Genomic DNA, 18,824 nt, shown 5'->3' with positions numbered 1-18,824 from the left:
TTGATAAGGATTAAAACTAATTCATTATATGAAACTGGGGTAAAGGAAGAAATAGTTGATAACAAAGGTATTAGAAGTATACCTAGCAGCAAGGAGTGCCCAGTTAGGATTGTGTACATAAATTTGTAGTGGATTCTATTTCAATAGATGGAATTTTCCCTACATTCTTTCTGCGGCATATGCATAGGAATTCAGGTGGTAGGTGGTGGGAGTGATTTTAGGCTCCCCTAGGCTCAGGCATGTATTCTAATTTAATTTAGCATTGAGTTCTTTGAGATATCCAAACTGACAAGACCTGAGGGTGTGCTTCTGTTCTGTCTTGAAGATTTTAAAAGAATGAAAGGAAAGAAGAAAAGAATTACATTGATAGGGGGAGGAGGGAAAGTAAAGTTAGGGAAAATTATCTCATAATTAAAGTGCCCAAGGAGACATTTATGAAAACTGAGAGAAAGGGGTTGGGGCAAAAAGCTGACAAATGAATCTCGATCTAATGTGAACTGGTCAAAAAAGCATGAATACACTTACACAGAGTTGGCTACAGAAATATACTACACTCAGCTGGGGAAAAGGGAGAAAAGGAAGGGGTGGAGGAGTAGAGGGAGAATAGATAAAAAGGAGGGGGATTAGTCCTAAGCAAAACAACCATAAAGATGTACAAAGATATTTATAGCTCCTTTGGAAGTGGCAAAGAATGGAAATCTGAAGCTGTGTCCATAAATTGGAAATAAACTAACCAGTTAAGGAACACAAGGTAGGGAATACTATTATGCTATACTCCTATTAGTAAAAAGATGAATCAGGATTCCTAAAACCCACAGTTTTTGTGAGATTCTATATATCTAAAGAGTATTGCATATGTCTCAGCTTTGTATATTCAACCTACACTGGATTGGAAATAGCGGAGTCACCCTTTATTATTCTGGCCTTAGCAGAATGGGAAGCAATTTAATCAGATTCAGTATTTTGTCTGCTGCAGAACAGGGATATTTCCATAAAAGGTTGTCTTTCCACCTCAAAGACAATAATGTAAAAATCTCTCTGGATAGGTTTCTTCATCATTTTAAACTCGGTATAATGCTTGCATTACCTACCTCTGATTGGTTATGAGGATTAAGTATTCACTTTCATATAATGAGTTGGTTGCTTTGCTGACATTCTGAGTTAAATCTTCCCCATTCTCTCCAGCAATAAGTTCTCCCCAAAATTCCTTTACTTAAAGTATTGATTTCATATAATGATTTCGATGCTTTATGAAAGTTTGATTTTAGTTGAGTTTATATGTATTGTTTTCTTTCCAGATCATTCTAGCTAGGAGTAGGATATAGAAGGATAAGATAAAATAGAAAAGGTTCCCACCCAACTCTCAGAGAATTTTAATTAAATTAGGGTAGATCAGGGCCTCAGCCTTTAGGAAAACCTAGGAAGCTCTACTAGTTAGGAATTTTGAGAAAGAACATTCCTGGCGGGGAAAACCAGTCAATGGCAGGCAAAGAGATGAGAGTTGGAGTATCTATTTTAACATATTTAACATGTATTGGATTACCTGCCATCTAGGGAGGGCGTTGAGGGAAGGAAGGGAAAATTTGGAACACAAGGTTTTTCAAGGGTCAGTGTTGAAAAATTACCCATGCATATGTTTTGTAAATAAAAAGCTTTAATAAAAAAGAGAGGGGGGAAAAAAGAGAGTTGGAATATCTGTGAGGACCCACAAGTAGGCCAGTATGGACCTAAAATGACCCTGAAGTGAAGGATTATCATTGATTTAGTATAGAAACAGAATCTTACATTCATACAATATAAGAGCTGAAGAGACACAATTGTTTGTCCAAACTCTGCCCTAGTGGGTCCTGTCCCTTAGCTAAATTTTAAGGGCTCTCCTTGCTCCTCCCAACTTAAATAGACTGATAAACTGAGGTGCAGAGGAAAACTACGGGAAAACCTGGCTGAGGGGGAATACTGCTTTTCCTTAGAGCTTTTCAATTTGCCCCCCAAATTTTGAAAAGCATCTTCTAAATTATGACCATAAACCATTTATCTGAATTAGGCAGAGGTGGTCTTCCCTGCCCACTCACTTTTTCCTGGGGAGCAATCAGGTTATAAATTCTTTGAGGATCTGGCTCTGTCTTTTGCCTCATTATGTTTACCTAGCAATTAACACCTGGCTGATTTGCACCCAGCTCGGCAGAAACAAAAAAAAAGGTTAGATAAATGCTGTTTGATTGAGAGAATGACATAGCAGAAACTGCTTCTGAACGTCATTTGAAGTCAGTCTTTTACCTGTGGCATTCCAGGGCCCCTCCCCAAAGCAAATCATGAATTAGCTGAGGTTTAAGTCAGTCCCTCTCTACTGTTGGCTGAACTTCTGCTGGACCGACCTTCTCCAGACGCGGGACAGGGGAGTAAAACAGTTCCAGTACCAACTCTTTAGGTAAGGCTCCCTTCTGAAGAGTTCCAGTTATTTTATATCTTCTGTCTACCAATACAATGATTGACTCTCTGGGCTGATGAATGACGAACCTTCCCTTCTTCCATTCTTGATCAGCCCCTCTTTACTTAGCCCCTGCTCTCCGGGTTCAGCTCCCTATTCCCTTTTCTCCCATATCTCTTTCCTTTTTCTCTCCTTTGCTTCTACTTGCCCCCTCTCTTCTTACCCTCTCCAATTTTTCTCCCCCTCCTCTTTTCTTTCCTTTTCCTCTTGCTCTCTCTTACTATCTATCTCTCTTTCCTCTTGTTTTCTGTCCTACTCCTCTCCCCCTCAATTTTCCCTCCCTCCCCCCCATCATTTTTCCTCGTGATCTTTTCTAATGGTGCTTTGGAGTGAACACCATGACTGGAGTCGGCAAGACGAGACTTACTAGTTGTGGGCAAGACAATTAAACCTCTCTCTTCTTCAGTTTCCTCGACATGTAAAAATGATATTAATAATAGCATGAGATAATATTTGTAAAACCTGTTTTTCACTGTCTTCGGCACGTAGTAGACTCTACATAAATGCTAATAATTTTCTCTTACCACCTTTCCTTCTTCTTGCTCTCCCTTCCTTTCCCTCTCTTTACTCCCTTTCCCTTCTCCCTCTTTCCCTTCTGCTCTCCCCCCTTTCCCCTCTCGTTTCCTCTTGTTCTCCCCTCCCCTTTCTCTTTTCATTCCCTCTCTTTTTCCTCCCATTCTCCTTTTGCTGGCATTCCCACTCCCCCTTTGCTAGCGTTATTTTATCTGGTTATTGTAGAGTGCCCAGGCCTCCTAAGGATATATTTGCGCTTTGGTCCAACTCTCTGCGAATTCTTTGACCTATTAGTTCTTTTTCTTCCACTTCCTCCCCTCTGCATTCCAACCTGGCAAGTTTCTCCTATTCTGCTCTCCGGGGTGGGGGGTAGTTGCAGTGGCGGGTTGGGGGAAGAGACACCCGGGGGTAAAAGAGTTTTAAATTCCAGATAACCATCCCCCAGCTTGAGGATGAAATGTGATCCGTAGAGGTTAAACATTGATAACTTAGTGAAGGTGTGGGCACTTGATAACGACTTTTTTTCCTCGATTGTATCCTGCAGCCGAGGCTCCAGAATGGGGTACTTTGGTCTGCGGACCTAGAGGCCAAGATATAGTCCTGACTCGGCTTTTAGAAACCTGGGTCTGGGTGGAGAATAGCCTCTCTTTGCATTAATGGCCTGCATTCCCCTGCCCTGGGTCGGATATCCTCTGATGGGCTCCCTTTCCCACCGAGCAGCTTGTATTCTACAACCTTCTCCCCCACACCCCCAAATTCTCCCCATGATGCTTCGTTGTTTCTCTGCCCATGCTTATGACATTTCCCGCGTGAGCTCTGCTTTGTTTGGGGGGGAAAACATTCAAAACCAACCAAACAAACAAAAAAAACAAACAACTCTTCCATTATATTAGACCTGGAGGCGCTTTTGTAATTCCATCCGCTCATTTTACCGATAAGGAGTACTGAAGTGCAGACAAAAGGTCGTATCCAGTTAGTCATCAGGTGAACAGTATGTGCTAGACTTTATACTAATCGCTACCGGTACTAAGGCACTTTTTGCCACTAAGGCAAAAAAACAACGCTAACTGCTGTGATGTGGGAAACGACTAAATATAAGCAAGATGTAGACAGGATAAATTGGAAATAATCACCCAGGTGACGCTTATGTTATAGCGACATCAGGAACGACAGCTTATAGAAGGTGGGATTTTAGCCAGGACTTGAAGGAAATCAGGGAAGCTAGGAGACAGAGCAGTGAGAGAGTCAGAGAGATAGAGCGACCTACATCCGGTGAAAATGCAGATGGCCTCATGACCTTAGAACAGCTAGGAGGCTCATTTGCAGAGTACCTGGACACTAAGCTTAAGAAGATTAGAAAGGTCGGAAGGGAACAGATTGTCAAAGACTTTAAAAACTAAACAGAAGAGTTTATATTTGATTTTGTGAAAGCTATAGGTAGACACTGAAGTTTATTGAACAGTGATATGATAGGTCAGACCTGTGTTTAGAAATACCAGTTTGACAGCTGAGGGGACTTGGACGGGGGGAAATTTGTGTCTGAGAAACCAATCAGCAGTCTATTTCAATGGTTTAGATGTGAAGTGATAAAGGAGCTACACCATGAACATAATAGTTTTTAAGGAGAGAAGGGAGAGTGTAGAAGAAATGGTATGTGGAATCAACCATGTGGCAACTGATGAGATGTGGAGGTTAAAGTGAGGTGCCAAGCTAACTCTGCCTAGGAACTAACTCTTCCACACCACCAAATTTTATTTCCAGTTCCAAATTCTTTCCTTCCCTCCTCCCCTCTCCCACTTATTGAGAAAGCCAAAAATAGAATTCCTTTTATGCATATGAAGTCATGTGAAACATTTCCCTATTGGCCACAAGGGGGGAAAAAAACCCCACTTCCTTCAGTTGGGATTGAGTCCAAATGGATCACATTTTAAAAAAAAATTATATATGTACAATAATTTTAAAACATTTCCATGGTACTCATGTTGGGAAAGAAAAATTGGAGCAAAAGGGAAAAAAAACATAAGAAAACAAAACAAAACAAAAAAGGTAAAAATAGAATGCTTCAATCTGAAATCAGCCTCCATAGTTCTCTTTCTCTGGATGCAAGTGGCATTTTCCATTCCAAGACAATTACAAATGGATCACCATATTGCTGTGAAGAGCCTAAGTCTATCATAGCTGATCATCACAAAATCTTGCTGTTACAGTGTACAATGTTCTCCTGGTTCTGTTCACTTCACTTAACCTCTGTTCATGTAAGTTTTTCCAGACTTCTCTGAAATCAGCCTGCTTATCATTTCTTACAAAATGATAGTATTCCATTACATTCCTATACTATAACTTATTCAGCCATTCCCCAACTAGGGGCATCCATTCAATTTCCAAAAAGAGCTATTACAAACATTTTTTGTATTTGTGAGTCTTTTTCCCTCTTTTATGATCTCTTTGGGATACAGATCTGGTAGGTGGTATGCCTAGATCAAAGAAGTTTGCAGTTTTATAGCCCTTTGATAAGTATAGTTCCAAATTGCTCTCCAGAATAGCTGGATCAGTTCACAACTCTGCCGACAACGTATTAGTGTCTCAGTTTTCCCAGATCCTTTCCAACATTTATCATTATCTTTTCTTGTCATTTTAGTCGATCTAATTGGTATGAGGTAGTACCTCAAAGTTGTCTTAATTTGTGTTTTCCTATCAATAGTGATTTAGAGCATTTTTTCATAAGACTATGTATGACTTTAATTTCTTCATTTGAAGATTATCATCTGGGAAGGACTTGTAATCAAAATGATCCACTTTCCATTCATAATGTTCTCTATTTCTTGTTTGGTCATAAATTCCTTCCTTTTTCAAAGATTTGATAGGTAAAACCATCTTTTGCTCTCCTAATTTTCTTTTAATATCACTCTTCATATCTAAATCATGAACCCATTTTGACTTTATTTTAGTATAGGGTATGAGATGTTGGTCTATGTCTAGTTTCTGCCATACTATTTTCCACCTTTCCTACAATTTTTGTCAATGAGTTCTTATCCCAGAAGCTGAAGTCTTTGGGTTTATCAAACACTAGATCATTATAGTCATTATGTCTTGTGAACCTAATGTATTCCACCAACAGCAAATGGTTTTGATGACTGCTGCTTTATAATAAATAGTTTTAGGTCTAATATGGCTAAGCCAGCTTCCTTTGCATTTTTTTTTTTTTTGGTTAATTCCCTAGATGACCTTTTTTTTTTTTACCTTGTTCTTTCAGATGGATTTTGTCATTTTTCTAGCTCTGTAAAATAATTTTTTGGCCGTTTGATTGGTATGGCACTAAATAAGTAGATACATTTATAGAATTATCATTTTTATTATGTTGAGCAACCAATATTTTTCCAGTTGTTTAGATCTAATTTTACTTGTGTGAAAAGTGTTTTGTAATTGTGTTCATACAGTTCCTTGGTTTGTCTTTGGCAGGTAGATGCCCAAATATTTTATATTGTCTACAGTTATTTTAAGTGGAATTTCTCTTTCCATCTCTTGCCTCTGGGCTTTGTTGATAACATATAGAAATGCTGAGGATTTATATAGGTTTATTTTGTACCCTGCAATTTTGCTAAAGTTGTTAATTGTTTCAAATAGTTTTTTAATTGGTTCTTTAGGATTCTCTAATTACTCCATCATATCATCTGCTACTTTTGTTTCCTCATTGCTTAATCTAATTCCTTCAATTTATCTTTCTTCTCTTATTGTTAAAGCTAACATTTCTAACAATAGTGAATAACATTTTTCATTTTGAGTCCTTTGAAGTTATGCTGGATCATTTTTTGATCAGTTATTAAGTCTTTCACAGTTGATTATCTTTCCAATGTTGTTACTGTGTACATTGTTCTCCTGGTTCTACCACTTCACTTTGCATCATTTCATATAAGTCTTCCCAAATTTTTTTCTGACTCCATCTTCATAATTTCTTGCAGAACAATAGTGTCCCATCACATTCATATACTGTAATTCTTCAGACATTCTGCAATTGATGGGCTTCCCCTCAGTTTCCCATTTTTTGCCATCACAAAAAGAGCTGCTATAAATATTTTTGCACATACTAGTCCTTGTCTTACTGGATCAAAAGGCAAGCACAGTTTTGTAGTCTTTTGGGCATAGTTTATTCTCCAAAATGGTTGGATCAATACACAACTCTACCAACAATGGTAGTTTATCTATTTTCCCACATCCTTTCTAGCATTTATTATTTTCCTTTTTTGTCAACTTTTTTTGTCAGTCCTATAGGTGTGAAGTGGCATCTCAAAGTTGTTTTAATGTGCATTTCTCTAATAGTGATGTGTCTTTTTTGGGGGGTAAGGGGGTCAAAGCTAGATGGCGCAGTGGATAGAGCATGGGTTCTGAAGTCAGGAGGACCTGAATTCATATTGGACCTCAGATATCTAACACTTACCAGCTCTGTGACCCTGGGCAAGTCACTTAACCCCAATTGCCTGGACCCCTTCCAAAAAGTGATTTTTAATTTTTTCATAAGGCTTATACACAGGAAACAATTAAAAGTGCTTGAATGTTTGTTTCCATGGAACAGATTGTAAGTACTTAAATAGTTCAGAAAAGTGAGTGATCACTATGGACTTAAGGATCCCTGCTCTGGAACTCAAAAGAGCTGAGGTCTAGTTCTTGTTCTGCTAAGTCACTGTGTGACCTTGGGAAATCACCCTAAGTTCCCCTTTCTGGATCTTAGTTTTCACTTGTTTCAAAAAAGGAGACAACTACATGGTACAGAGCCCTTCCAATCTTGATATTCTAGGGGTCTAATTATTTCAGGAAGATTCCTCAGGAGATGAGACCAGATTCTTATTTTTTGAAGTTTGGCCAGGGTTTGAAGACAGATTTTGAGTAGATACTTGGTGTAGCTGAGGGTACAACAGTCCAAATTGCAGAGAACAGTTTGAGGACATAGCCAAATACAGATTGAGGTGTGGGACCTGACTAGCAGAAGGTTTTAAAGAGAAGAAATGGGGGATGAGGAGGGATAGGTAGAATGGGTCCTGATAAGAAAAATCTTAAACTCGCAGAATCTTTGAGAAGAAGGGACCTTAGAGCATAGAATATCAGCACATGAAAGGTTCCTAGAAGAGGATGAAGAATTTCTGAAAGAAGCTGAACTTTCGACAGTAGAATATCGAAGTTGTAAAAGAGTGGTAAGGAAAACTTAAATGCAAGTTAATACCCAGGGCTGCTTCAGCTATAATCAAACAAATAAGACTGTCTGGAGGAAACTGACCTTTCTTTTCAGGATTAAGTAAAACTTAGACTTGCCAGGTCTGAGTTGAGTTGAGGAGATGGAGAAAAGCTGAGTGGGGAGGAGGAAGCAGTTTCTTTCTTTCTTTAATAGCTTTTTATTTACAAAACATTTTGCATGGGTAATTTTTTAACATTGACCCTTGAAAAACCTTCTGTTCCAACTTTTCTCTTCCTTCCCCCCACCCCTTCCTCTAGATGGCAGGTAGTCCCATACATGTTAAATATGTTAAAGTATATATTAAGTCCAATATATGTATATGTATTTATACAATTATCTTGCTGCACAAGAAAGATCAGATCGAGAAAGAAGGTAAAAAAACCTGAGAAGGAAAACAAAAATTCAAGCAAACAATAACAGAAAGAGTGAAAATTCCAAGTTGTGGTCCACACTCATTTCCCATAGTTCTCTCTCTGGGTGTAAATGGCTCTCTTTATCACTGAGCAAGTGGAACTGGTTTGAATCTTCTCACTGTTGAAGAGAACCACATCCATCAGAATTGATCATCTTACAGTCTTGTTTTTGCAGTGTGTAGTGATCTTCTGGTTCTTACAGAACAATAAGATTCCATAACATTCATACACCACCATTTATTCAGCCATTCTTCAATTGATGGGCATCCATTCAATTTTCAATTTCTAGCCACTACAAAAAGGGCTGCCACAAACATTTTTTGCACATACAGGTCCTTGAGGAAGTTTATTAAAGAACTTCAAAGTACTTTGGGTTATAAATCCTATACGCATAGAAATCCTTGGGTGCCTTGAATCTGGGCACTTCCCCTAGGAAGGCTGCCAGCAGAATGGGGAAAGAACTAAGGAGTACCCTCAGGAAAAGTCCCTTTCTTAGAAGTTAGTAGTCCTTCTAATAAACAGAACTAATACAGCCAATTCTAACTTACCATTAGGGATATGGCAACTAAAGTCACTCTGATTGTGGATCACAACATAGTATTTCCATTGTTGTTGTTGTTTGCTTGCATTTTGTTTTCTTATTATTTTCCTTTTTGATCAGATTTTTCTTGTGCAACATGATAATTGTGGAAATATGTTAAATTTTAATGAAGAAAAAAGAAAAAAGAAGAACTGCACATGTTTAACATATATTGGATTATTTGTCATCCAGGGAAGGGGGTGGGAGAAAGGGAGGGAAAAAATTCAGAATGAAAAATTTTGCAATTATGAATGTTGAAAATCATCTATACATGCTTTGAAAATAAAAAGCTTTAATAAGAAAAAAGTAAAATCGCTCTGAGCCTCACTCCAGGATTGGGTTCAGTGTTGATGTCTGCCTATTTCACAACATCTAATGTGTAGGAAGAATCCCTTTGTTCCCATAGATGGGGGGCTGGGTACCTACCTGCCTGTCTTATAATCAGCCTCAGTGTCTGCCCTTGGAGGACCTATTTTCCAAACTCATAAGAGTATTGGAGAATGAAGAATGAAGAATGACCTGGTATGATGGGAGAACAGGTCACAATACCCACTCAAATTCTGACTCTGTAATTGATAAAATTGAGTCTCCCTGACCAGTAAAATGAAACGTTGGAGTACATGATCATTAATATCAATTCTATGTGATTTTATATCCTTTCACTGTTTAGAGTCAGGACCTCAGGTCTCCAAGAAATTTTTCTAAATGAGTTGTTTATCTGCAGTGGTGGAGAGAGTTTCCACATTCATGAGGCAATTTCTGACCAAAAACCTAAAATGAATTTAATTCCTCCCTGGTCCTGCTCTAGTTTAAGTCTCATTCGAGGGCTGGGAAAGAGCTTAGCAAAGTATTAATTGTTACAGGCAGCAGCTGCTTGGCCTCCTAGGTCACTTCCACTTCAGCCCAGCCTCCCTCTTATAGTTCTGGCAGGTCCTGGAGGGAGGCCTAGGGGCTCAGGAAGGTGCCTGTGGGTGGAACCGAGAGAGGCAGGGAATGAGGTGGGCGAAGTTAGCTTCTGCCAGTGGCTGGAAACCTAGTTACATATTGTTATTCTCCTTGATTCACCAGCTATTTTCTCTGTTTCAACACCAGGCTCTTAGGGTTTTTGGGGGGGTTTTTTTTTTTTTTTCACTATTTTGTTTTCTCCTTTATTGTGCTCTGGGTCTCTCATTCTGCTTCTCATTTCCTCTCCCTGCCTCTTTCTTCCTCTCTGACTTTCTCTTCTGACTCTTTCTAACCCTATTTCTCATTCACTCTTTTCTCTCTTCCATGTACTCTGTTCCTTCTGAAATTTCTCCCTTTTTACTGATCATTCTCTCTTTCATCCAAACCCTCTGGCTTTTTCTCACCCAGTGTCTCTCCTTTGTTCACTCTAAATTTATATCTTCTTTGGTTCTCCTTGGACATTCAGGTCACAAGGTCCTTTCTGGACAATTCCCCAAACAAAAGCATCACTTTAAAGTCAAAATGCACTGCTGGCAACCTCCCCTTTCCCCCTTCCAACCAACCTCCTCAGTCACATACATCCAAGGGGTTGCTTTATTTCCCCACTACAACCAGATGCTTGTCCCTCAATAATTTTTAAGCTGCCCTCCTCCTGCTTTCCATCTCAACCTACTCCTTTTTGTCTCTGTTTGACCACATTCCTCCCACTTCCTCCATCTCCTCGGAGGTGGAGTTCATTTTTGTAATCCATTGTCAAGCTTCTGTCCCCTGATGGATGCTTCCACTTATTCCCTTCTCTTAGTCTCAATTTTCTCCTCTGATCAGAGATTGAACTAGATGGCGGCAAAGGTCCTTCCTAGTTCGAATATTCTTTGCTCTGTGTTCCTTTTCAACTTAGATACATGATTTTATGTTCACACCTTTTCATCTGCTCTCATTAAGTCTTGTTGGAGAATTTAGGGGAGGGGGTGGGGGGGGGTAAGAGGTGAAAAATTGGAACAAGAGGTTTGGCAATTTTAATGCTGTAAAGTTACCCATGTATATATCCTGTAAATAAAAGGCTATTAAAAAAAAAAAAAAAAGTCTTGGTGGAGAGGGAGGAGAATGGAATGAATTTATGCCAATGATGAGGGAACAATTTATCATAATATTCTTCCTTGAGATTGGCTGCTAAAATGTGGGGACAAAGTATGAAAGCTTTGTGAGTAAATGCAACAAATTATATCATTTTCTTCTCCTTTCAATAGGTGATTCCTTAGACTCTCCTTAAAAACACCGAGGAAGCTCCCAGAAAGTGACTCATGTCTCTGCTTACCCACATATTAATCTGCATCTTTGGCTCTGGCTCTTGGGTCGCCATCAATGGCTTATGGGTAGAATTACCTCTGCTGGTAGAAAGGCTACCCGAAGGTTGGAATCTACCTTCCTACATCACAATCATCATCCAGCTAGCCAATGTGGGACCCCTCCTCATCACCCTGCTCCACCGGTTTCGGCCTGGCTACGTTTCTGAAGTTCCTATCATCTATGTTCTGTTGGCCGTGGGCACGATTGCCTGCTTCCTCTTTGCTTTCCTGTGGGAGAAGACGTCAATGGTGGCTGGTGTTTCCCATAGCATAGCCTTCCTGATCCTTACCTTTATCCTGTCTCTGGTGGATTGCACCTCCTCTGTCACTTTTCTCCCCTTCATGGCCAACTTGCCAGCCCATTACATGAATACCCTTTTTGTTGGGGAAGGACTGAGTGGTCTCCTCCCTGCCATAGTGGCTCTGATCCAGGGCTCAGGGACTAAAACTTGTGCCCAAGTTACCAATAGCTCCATAATCACTGAACCAGCTAACATCACTAAAATTCCCTTCATCGCTGGGGATGTGACCATGAGCCCTGACCTCGTTACTAGAACACCTCAGCCAGAGAATTGTTACCTCTCAGCCAATTTTTCCCCCTTTGTCTTCTTTCTCCTGCTGTCAGTCATGATGGCCAGCTGCCTGGCTGCCTTTTATGGCCTGACACGTATCTCTAAGCGATGGGTATGCTCTGAGGACCACCTGGCTAACCAAGTGACTCTGAAGTCCTTCAAGTCCCAAGAACCCTCAGATGGCAAAAGTGACAAAGACAACTGCCCCTCACTGGACCTGCCTGAGGAGAACAAGACTGCCGTCTGGTCACGATCCCAATTAGTCTTCATCTATATTCTGGTGGCTTTTGTGAATGCCCTCACCAATGGAATCTTCCCCTCTATTCATTCCTTTTCCTGCCTGCCCTATGGTTCCAGGGCCTACCACCTGTCTTCAGTGCTTAGCGTTATAATTTACCCCGTGGTTTGCTTCGTTTCTGTGTTCCTACCTGAAATGTGAGTAATTCTGGCTCTTGAATTTTCTCCCCTTTGGAGGGAGTGGGTAAGAAAGGAATAAATAAGAGTTAGGAACAGGGAAAGGAGAGGATAACTGAGAACTGCCCCAGTGAGAGACAATGGGAGTGGATAGAAAGTTTGACCAGGAAATAAGTGCTTTAGGGTTCTAATCCCACTTTTACTGTCATCTTGGGCAACTAAGTGATGCCCAAAGAGTATGGAAATCCTAAATTCAAATCTAGCCCCAGACACTTACTAGCTATGTGATCCAAGGCAAGCTGCCTAACCTCATTTTGCCTCCATTTCTTCAGCTATAAAATGGAGATTATAATAGATGGATGCTGTGCTGTGAAGTAATATATTTTTAAAGTGCTTAGCTGAGTAGGGCTATATAAATGTTTATTTATTTTTTTACCTCCCTTTTCCATCTCTTATGTTTCTCTTGTTCTTTCTTGAGTAAGATCACAGAAGCCATTTATCTATAGCTGGAAGGGGCTCAGGGTCCATCTAGTCTGGAGACTCTTAAATTGGCATTTGTAAAGTTTTATTTAATGTTGGATAACATCTCAGTGGAATTGGTTTCCTTTGTAATCCTTTGCATTTTATTTTATGCACTTAAGAATATTCTGAGGAGTCCATAAACTTCATCACACTGTCAAAGGGCTCCTTCTTTCAAAAAGCCTTAAGTACCCCAGATCTAGTCCAACTTCCCTCAATTTAACAGATAAGGAAATTGAGGCACTGGCAGATTAAGTAAATTACCCAATTTATATTCCAGGAAGGCTGTTAAATAGATAAGTAAAAACATGGTAATTAGGTGGTACAGTGAATAGACTCAAGAAGACTTGAGTTCAAATATGACCTTAGACATTTACTAACTGTGTGACCTGAGTGAGTCACTGTTTGCCTCAGTTTTCTATCTGTCAAAAGGATTGGAAAAGGAAATGGCAAACCATTCCAGTGTCTGCTAATAAAATCCCAAATGAGGTCATGCAGAGTCAGATGCAACTGAAACTGAAACAACAAAGATAAAAGATAAATTTAAGAGGAAGAAAACACTTGTCAGTTAATAAACATTTATTAAGCATCAGGTTTTATGCCAAGTGAGAGAGATTCAGAAAAAGGCAACAACAACAAAAAAGGCAGTGTTTGCCTTCAAGAAACTCACAATCAAATGGGGGAGACAACTAAAAGGATAATGTGAAAGGTGTCTTGAGAGGATCGTATATTAATATTAATATTTATTTTATTGATATAAATATTAATATTTATATCAAGAGATAGTACCTGTCAAGAAATAGAATTTTAATCTGGATTCTCTGACTGAAGTCAGTGAATACTTTTCACTGTTTTTAAAATCATTTTTAAAAAAATCACGTCCACTTTGAAACTTTGTATTCTAAGGTCTTTTTCAGAACACACTCATAGAATTTTTATCCTAGGTCAGGTCAGGCCTAGATGGTTTAGTCTGTGACAAGGCTGGATTCGTACCTTATTCATCCCAGTTACAACTTACATTATTTTATATTAGTCTCTCCCAGCCATAGAGGCCTTGACCCTTTGCTTATCTTTTTGATTCTCTCCTCTGTGAGGGGGAGCAGGATTGATGGTTGGAAGAAGTGATGGGGGTCATGGTTATTAATGTTGTGGTTGTTTGGATTCTAGGTTCCCAAATGTGGGTCACCTCCACCTTAAGTATAGGAGGAATGGCAGCTACTCCCTTAAAAACCAGAATCGCAAAGGATCTTGAAGTTCACATAGATTTGTGGCTATAACATGAATTGTGCTTTCTTTGTGTGCAGAGCCTTCTGTTAGAGATTATGAAACAAAGACACAATAGACATTGTTTCTGCTCTCCAGGACATTATAGGTTCTTGACTGAGACAACATTCACAAACAGGAAAAGAACATTTACAATGAGTTCAAATGAATATCACAGAAAATTGGAGCAAAAAAAAGGACTTTAGAACATAAAATGTTGGATATGGATAGGGGCTGGACCTGTAACTTGATTTCTGTAGGGAATATCCAGATGAGGAATGTCCCTCTAGGTATACAATTGGGCATCTTCCCTTGGGGTCTCAGGAAGTTGCCCAGCATACTGGGAGATTGATAAACTTGGCAAAGGTACATAGCATGTCAGAGGCGGGACTTGAACTTGGATATTTCTGAGTTCAAGAGAAGTTCTCTATCAGCTGTGTTAATATTGGAAAATACCTTACTCATAATTGCAGATTAGAAACTGAAGCTTGATTAGGAGAAGGGATTTCTCCAGGAGATTACAGAGATTAAGATCAGAGACAATTATGTCCCAGGCCTATCACATTCTTCCAGGGCTGCTGGCAGGTGATCAGTCATAATTTGGTTTGGGTAAAGTCTTCCCTTCGAAGTTTACTTTGGAGATGTGGGTATATATGGGAAGGAAGTGAAAGATACTTCGTGGACTGTGAAGTCTCAGACTGGGGCCACGTCTTCACATGAGAACCTTTTGCTTCCCTCCTCAGATCTCTCTCATGGCTGGGGATGGTCACAGTGGTGGGAACCGGTTTTGGAGCATACAACATGGCCACGGCTGTCCTGAGTCCTTGCCCCCCTTTGAAGGGCTCCCCTTGGGGAGAGGCCCTCATTGTGAGTAACTCTTGCCCTTCCCTCTTTTCTCCTTCCTTTTTCAACCTCAGATCCTTCCAGACTGGAGTAAAGTATCGGACCATCTGTTTGATTTTTGGGGTGGGGAAGTTTTTTCCCATTGGGAAGACAGATGGCTGATGGGACTGCAATTACTCTGGAGTTCTACAACTCCGTAGAGCTCTTTTTGCCATGGAGGATCCTGTCTGAAGCCAAGAAATATGTCTCTTTTTCAGATTATCTCTTGGGTGACATATCATGGGATCCTGAGCTATGTGAAGGTGATAACTGGGGTGTACCTGCGCAAGGTGAGCCACAGCGCTCTCCTGTGGTGTGGTGCAGTGATACAACTAGGCTCTGCAATTGGAGCAATACTCATGTTTCCTCTTGTCAACGTGTTGCAAATTTTTAAGTCCTCCTATGGAAGCAGCGTGCAGTGTCCCATCTGAGCGTGCCCTAGGGCAACTTTTCTGGGACCAGGAGAGCCAAAGCCATGGAAAGGCAATCACATCCCCATCCAAGTTTCCCTCAGACACTGGCACAGGTACTCTCAGGTCTGCTTTCTCTACTCTATTCTCACCCTAGTAACATTAAAGCTTCCACAGTTTTAGCCATCTGGGAAGACTCCACTCCCATCTCCAAGAGTCAAAGCCACAAATTCCACAATTAGCTAGTCAGGACTTCAGTCACTGTTCTGGGAAACCATTGTTATTGGCATTTGGATATATGCTCTATCTCTGGGCAAAAAAAGTAGGTTAGCCCACAGTCTTCAGTTGCATATGGACTAGCCTATTGTTAACTGGTTAAGTGACTTGCCTAGGGTCATTCAACCAGTATATGATGGAGGGCTTCCTAATTTTAGCTTTCTTTTTAAATTTTTTAAAATTCAGTAGTATTTTATTCTTTCAATTACATGCAAAAATAGTTTTTAACTTCCATTTTTGTAAGATTTTTGAGTTCTAGAATTTTTTTTTTCTTCTCTCTTCTACCTCCCCCCTACCAAGATTGCAGACAATCTGATAAGTTATACATGTACAGTCATTTTAAACATATCTTGTGAAAAAGAAATCAGAACAAAAGCGGGAAAGCACAAAAAAGAAAAAGCAAACAAAACAAAAAGGTGGAAATAGAATGCTTCAATCTGTGTTCAGTCTCCATAGACCTCTCTCTGGATGCTGATGGCATTTTTCATCCCAAGTCTATTGGAATTGTCTTGGATCAATGTATTGCTAAGAAGAGCCAAGTCTGTCATAGTTGATCATCACAAAATCTTGTAATTACTGTGTATAATGTTCTGATTCATTGCACTCAGCATCAGTTCATCTAAGTCTTTCCAGGCTTTTCTGAAGTATGTTCATCATTTCTTATAGAACAATAATATTCTTTACATTTATATACCATAACCTGGCCATCCTCAGCAATGAGATCAACCAAATCATTTCCAATGGAGCAGTAATGAACTGAACCAGCTACGCCCAGAGAAAGAACTCTGGGAGATGACTAAAAACCATTACATTGAATTCCCAATCCCTATATTTATGCCCACCTGCATTTTTGATTTCCTTCGCAAGCTAATTGTACAATATTTCAGAGTCTGATTCTTTTTGTACAGCAAAATAACGGTTTGGTCATGTAAAAAAAAAAAAATTTATATACCATAACTTATTCAACCATTTCACAACTTATGGGCATCCATTCAATTTCCAGTTCTTTGCCATCACAAAAAGAGCTGCTATAAACATTTTTGCACATGTGGGTCCTTTTTCCTCTTTTATGATCTTATTGAGATACAGACCCAGTAATAATACTGCTGGATCAAAGGGTTTACACAGTTTTATAGTCTTTTGGCTAAATCTAACTATTACTTTACACTTATTTTTTCTACTTGAAGTGAGTCAAAGTATACATTGTTTAAATCAATAAAATAAAATTTTTATTCAATGTAACAAATGTGCCTATTAAGTACCTATAATATACAAGATACTATATACTGGAGATACAAAGAAGAAATGTAAAACAAAAACAACTCACCTCAGTGAACTTAAATTCTAATGGGATACTCAGTGAACTTAAATTCTAATGGGATATTCATTTTGTAAGTGGAAGTGACATCTAAACCAAATCATTAAAGAAAGAATCTAGAAAGGACATTCCAGGCAAAGAGTCAGCTTGTGCAGGATGGATTTTGGAATGCTGAGTCTGAGAAACATCTAAGTAGTTCTATACATGAAAGTGAGAAATCTGAATTAAATTTGAAATGTGAAACATGAAAAATTTTAAATGCCAGGCTGAAAATTTATATTTTATCCTAAAGGCGATAAAAGCCTCTTGGTATCCCTGGAGAGAAGGGGATGAATGACAAACTCAGTGAAGACAGAACTGACAAAGATCAGTGGAGATAGCAGAGTAACAGAAAGAAGTATAGGCAAACTCTCGTACAAAGAATCTGGAAACACCAGATAAAATTCTAATCTGAAATTCCACTTTCTCCCCCAATCAGTCATTTTTCCAGCTCAGGTTGATATAAGGAGTCTGAGTGCTAGGAATTAGGTCTAGTGAGGAACTACTCCATGAAATTTCCCAGAACAGACTGAGAGTCAACCCTGTAAGCTAAGGTAAGAGATCTCAGCTCCACACAGAGGAGCCTAATTGTGGAAGATACAGGTTCAGATGCCAGCTTGCAGCTTTGTCACTACCTCATTCTGGTCACAGTTGCAGGGCTGACTGAAGAAGAGAACTGTGCTCAAGGGTGGAAGTCCAGGGGGAGGACTACTTGTGAGAACTAGACTATCACTGAGCAAGGAGCAAGTTCAGAAGTAAGCAGCAGCTGTGTAGCTTTGGCTCCAGGTGTGAAGAAGAAGGGAGTCTTAAGCTCTAGCCTCTAGATCACACTGAACGCTGTAGTGGAATAAGCAAGGTAGGAATCTTAGATCAAACAGGACTCTTATTATTCTGTCACACTGACCTTTCCAGATGGTTGATAAGTGGTTTAGTTCAGCAACAGTTTACTGAGTTCCAACCAGGGGCAAGCCTATAAATTTGTTGTCCAGCTCCAAACCTAGATCAGGAATTTTCAGAGCTTAGACTGGGGCAGCCATTAAACTTTGTTCTGATGACTTTTGGAGCACTGAAAGTATGCAGGTGCCTAGCCTGAGATCCAAGAATAAAACAGTGCTCAATAGCTTAAGGAAGCAGCTATAAAATCCAAGAGGATTTTATACTCGCCTAGAATTCCTTCTAGAAGAGTGCAAGTCTAGCCCTAAAATGAAATCTGAAGTCAGGAAGAAGGCTGAAAGAATAAGTAAACAAAAAGAATCCCAACATAAATAAGTCATTAAAGTGACAGGGATACTCAAGATACAAACCCAGAAGACACCAAAACAAATCCTCCAAGAAAGGGCTATGGGCAAGTTCAGCTAGAATTCCTGAAAGAGATGAAGCAAGAGGTTTGGGTTTTTTTTAAAAATGTTTTAAATGATCTCAAAAAATGAGATGATAGCATTAGAGGGAAAACAAAAAAAATTTTTTTAAGCTTTTTATTTTCAAAATATGCACAGATAATTTTTCAATATTATTGACCTTTGCATAGCTTTGTGTTTCTGATTTTCCCCCGCCTCCTTCGCTAGATGGCAAACAATCCAATATATGTTGTATGTTAAAATATGTTAAACCCAATATGT

At 39.4% G+C, this 18,824-nt stretch overlaps 1 protein-coding gene across 1 annotated transcript; it reads left to right on the top strand.

Moving 5' to 3' along the window:
- Positions 1 to 2,290: 2,290 nt before the first annotated feature.
- Positions 2,291 to 16,048, top strand: LOC100922169 (solute carrier family 52, riboflavin transporter, member 3-like). The gene is made up of 4 exons (XM_003757061.2): positions 2,291 to 2,428; positions 11,414 to 12,519; positions 15,024 to 15,147; positions 15,381 to 16,048. Exons 2-4 carry the CDS (start codon positions 11,468 to 11,470, stop codon positions 15,591 to 15,593), a joined length of 1,389 nt encoding a protein of 462 aa, XP_003757109.1. The 5' UTR covers positions 2,291 to 2,428; positions 11,414 to 11,467; the 3' UTR covers positions 15,594 to 16,048.
- Positions 16,049 to 18,824: the final 2,776 nt, after the last annotated feature.

The sequence above is a fragment of the Sarcophilus harrisii genome, chromosome 2 (assembly GCF_902635505.1).
Source record: "Sarcophilus harrisii chromosome 2, mSarHar1.11, whole genome shotgun sequence".
Taxonomy (NCBI): domain Eukaryota; kingdom Metazoa; phylum Chordata; class Mammalia; order Dasyuromorphia; family Dasyuridae; genus Sarcophilus; species Sarcophilus harrisii.
Note: the sequence above shows the minus strand (reverse complement) of the source record. Positions and strands in the feature narration are given on the sequence as shown.

Bases quoted from the DNA above. Each gene is read 5' to 3' on its own strand.
- LOC100922169 (XM_003757061.2), top strand. From the start codon at position 11,468: ATGTCTCTGCTTACCCACATATTAATCTGCATCTTTGGCTCTGGCTCT. The intron at 12,520-15,023 runs GTGAGTAATTCT...TTCCCTCCTCAG, and splicing joins TCTGTGTTCCTACCTGAAAT to ATCTCTCTCATGGCTGGGGA. The intron at 15,148-15,380 runs GTGAGTAACTCT...TCTCTTTTTCAG, and splicing joins CTTGGGGAGAGGCCCTCATT to ATTATCTCTTGGGTGACATA.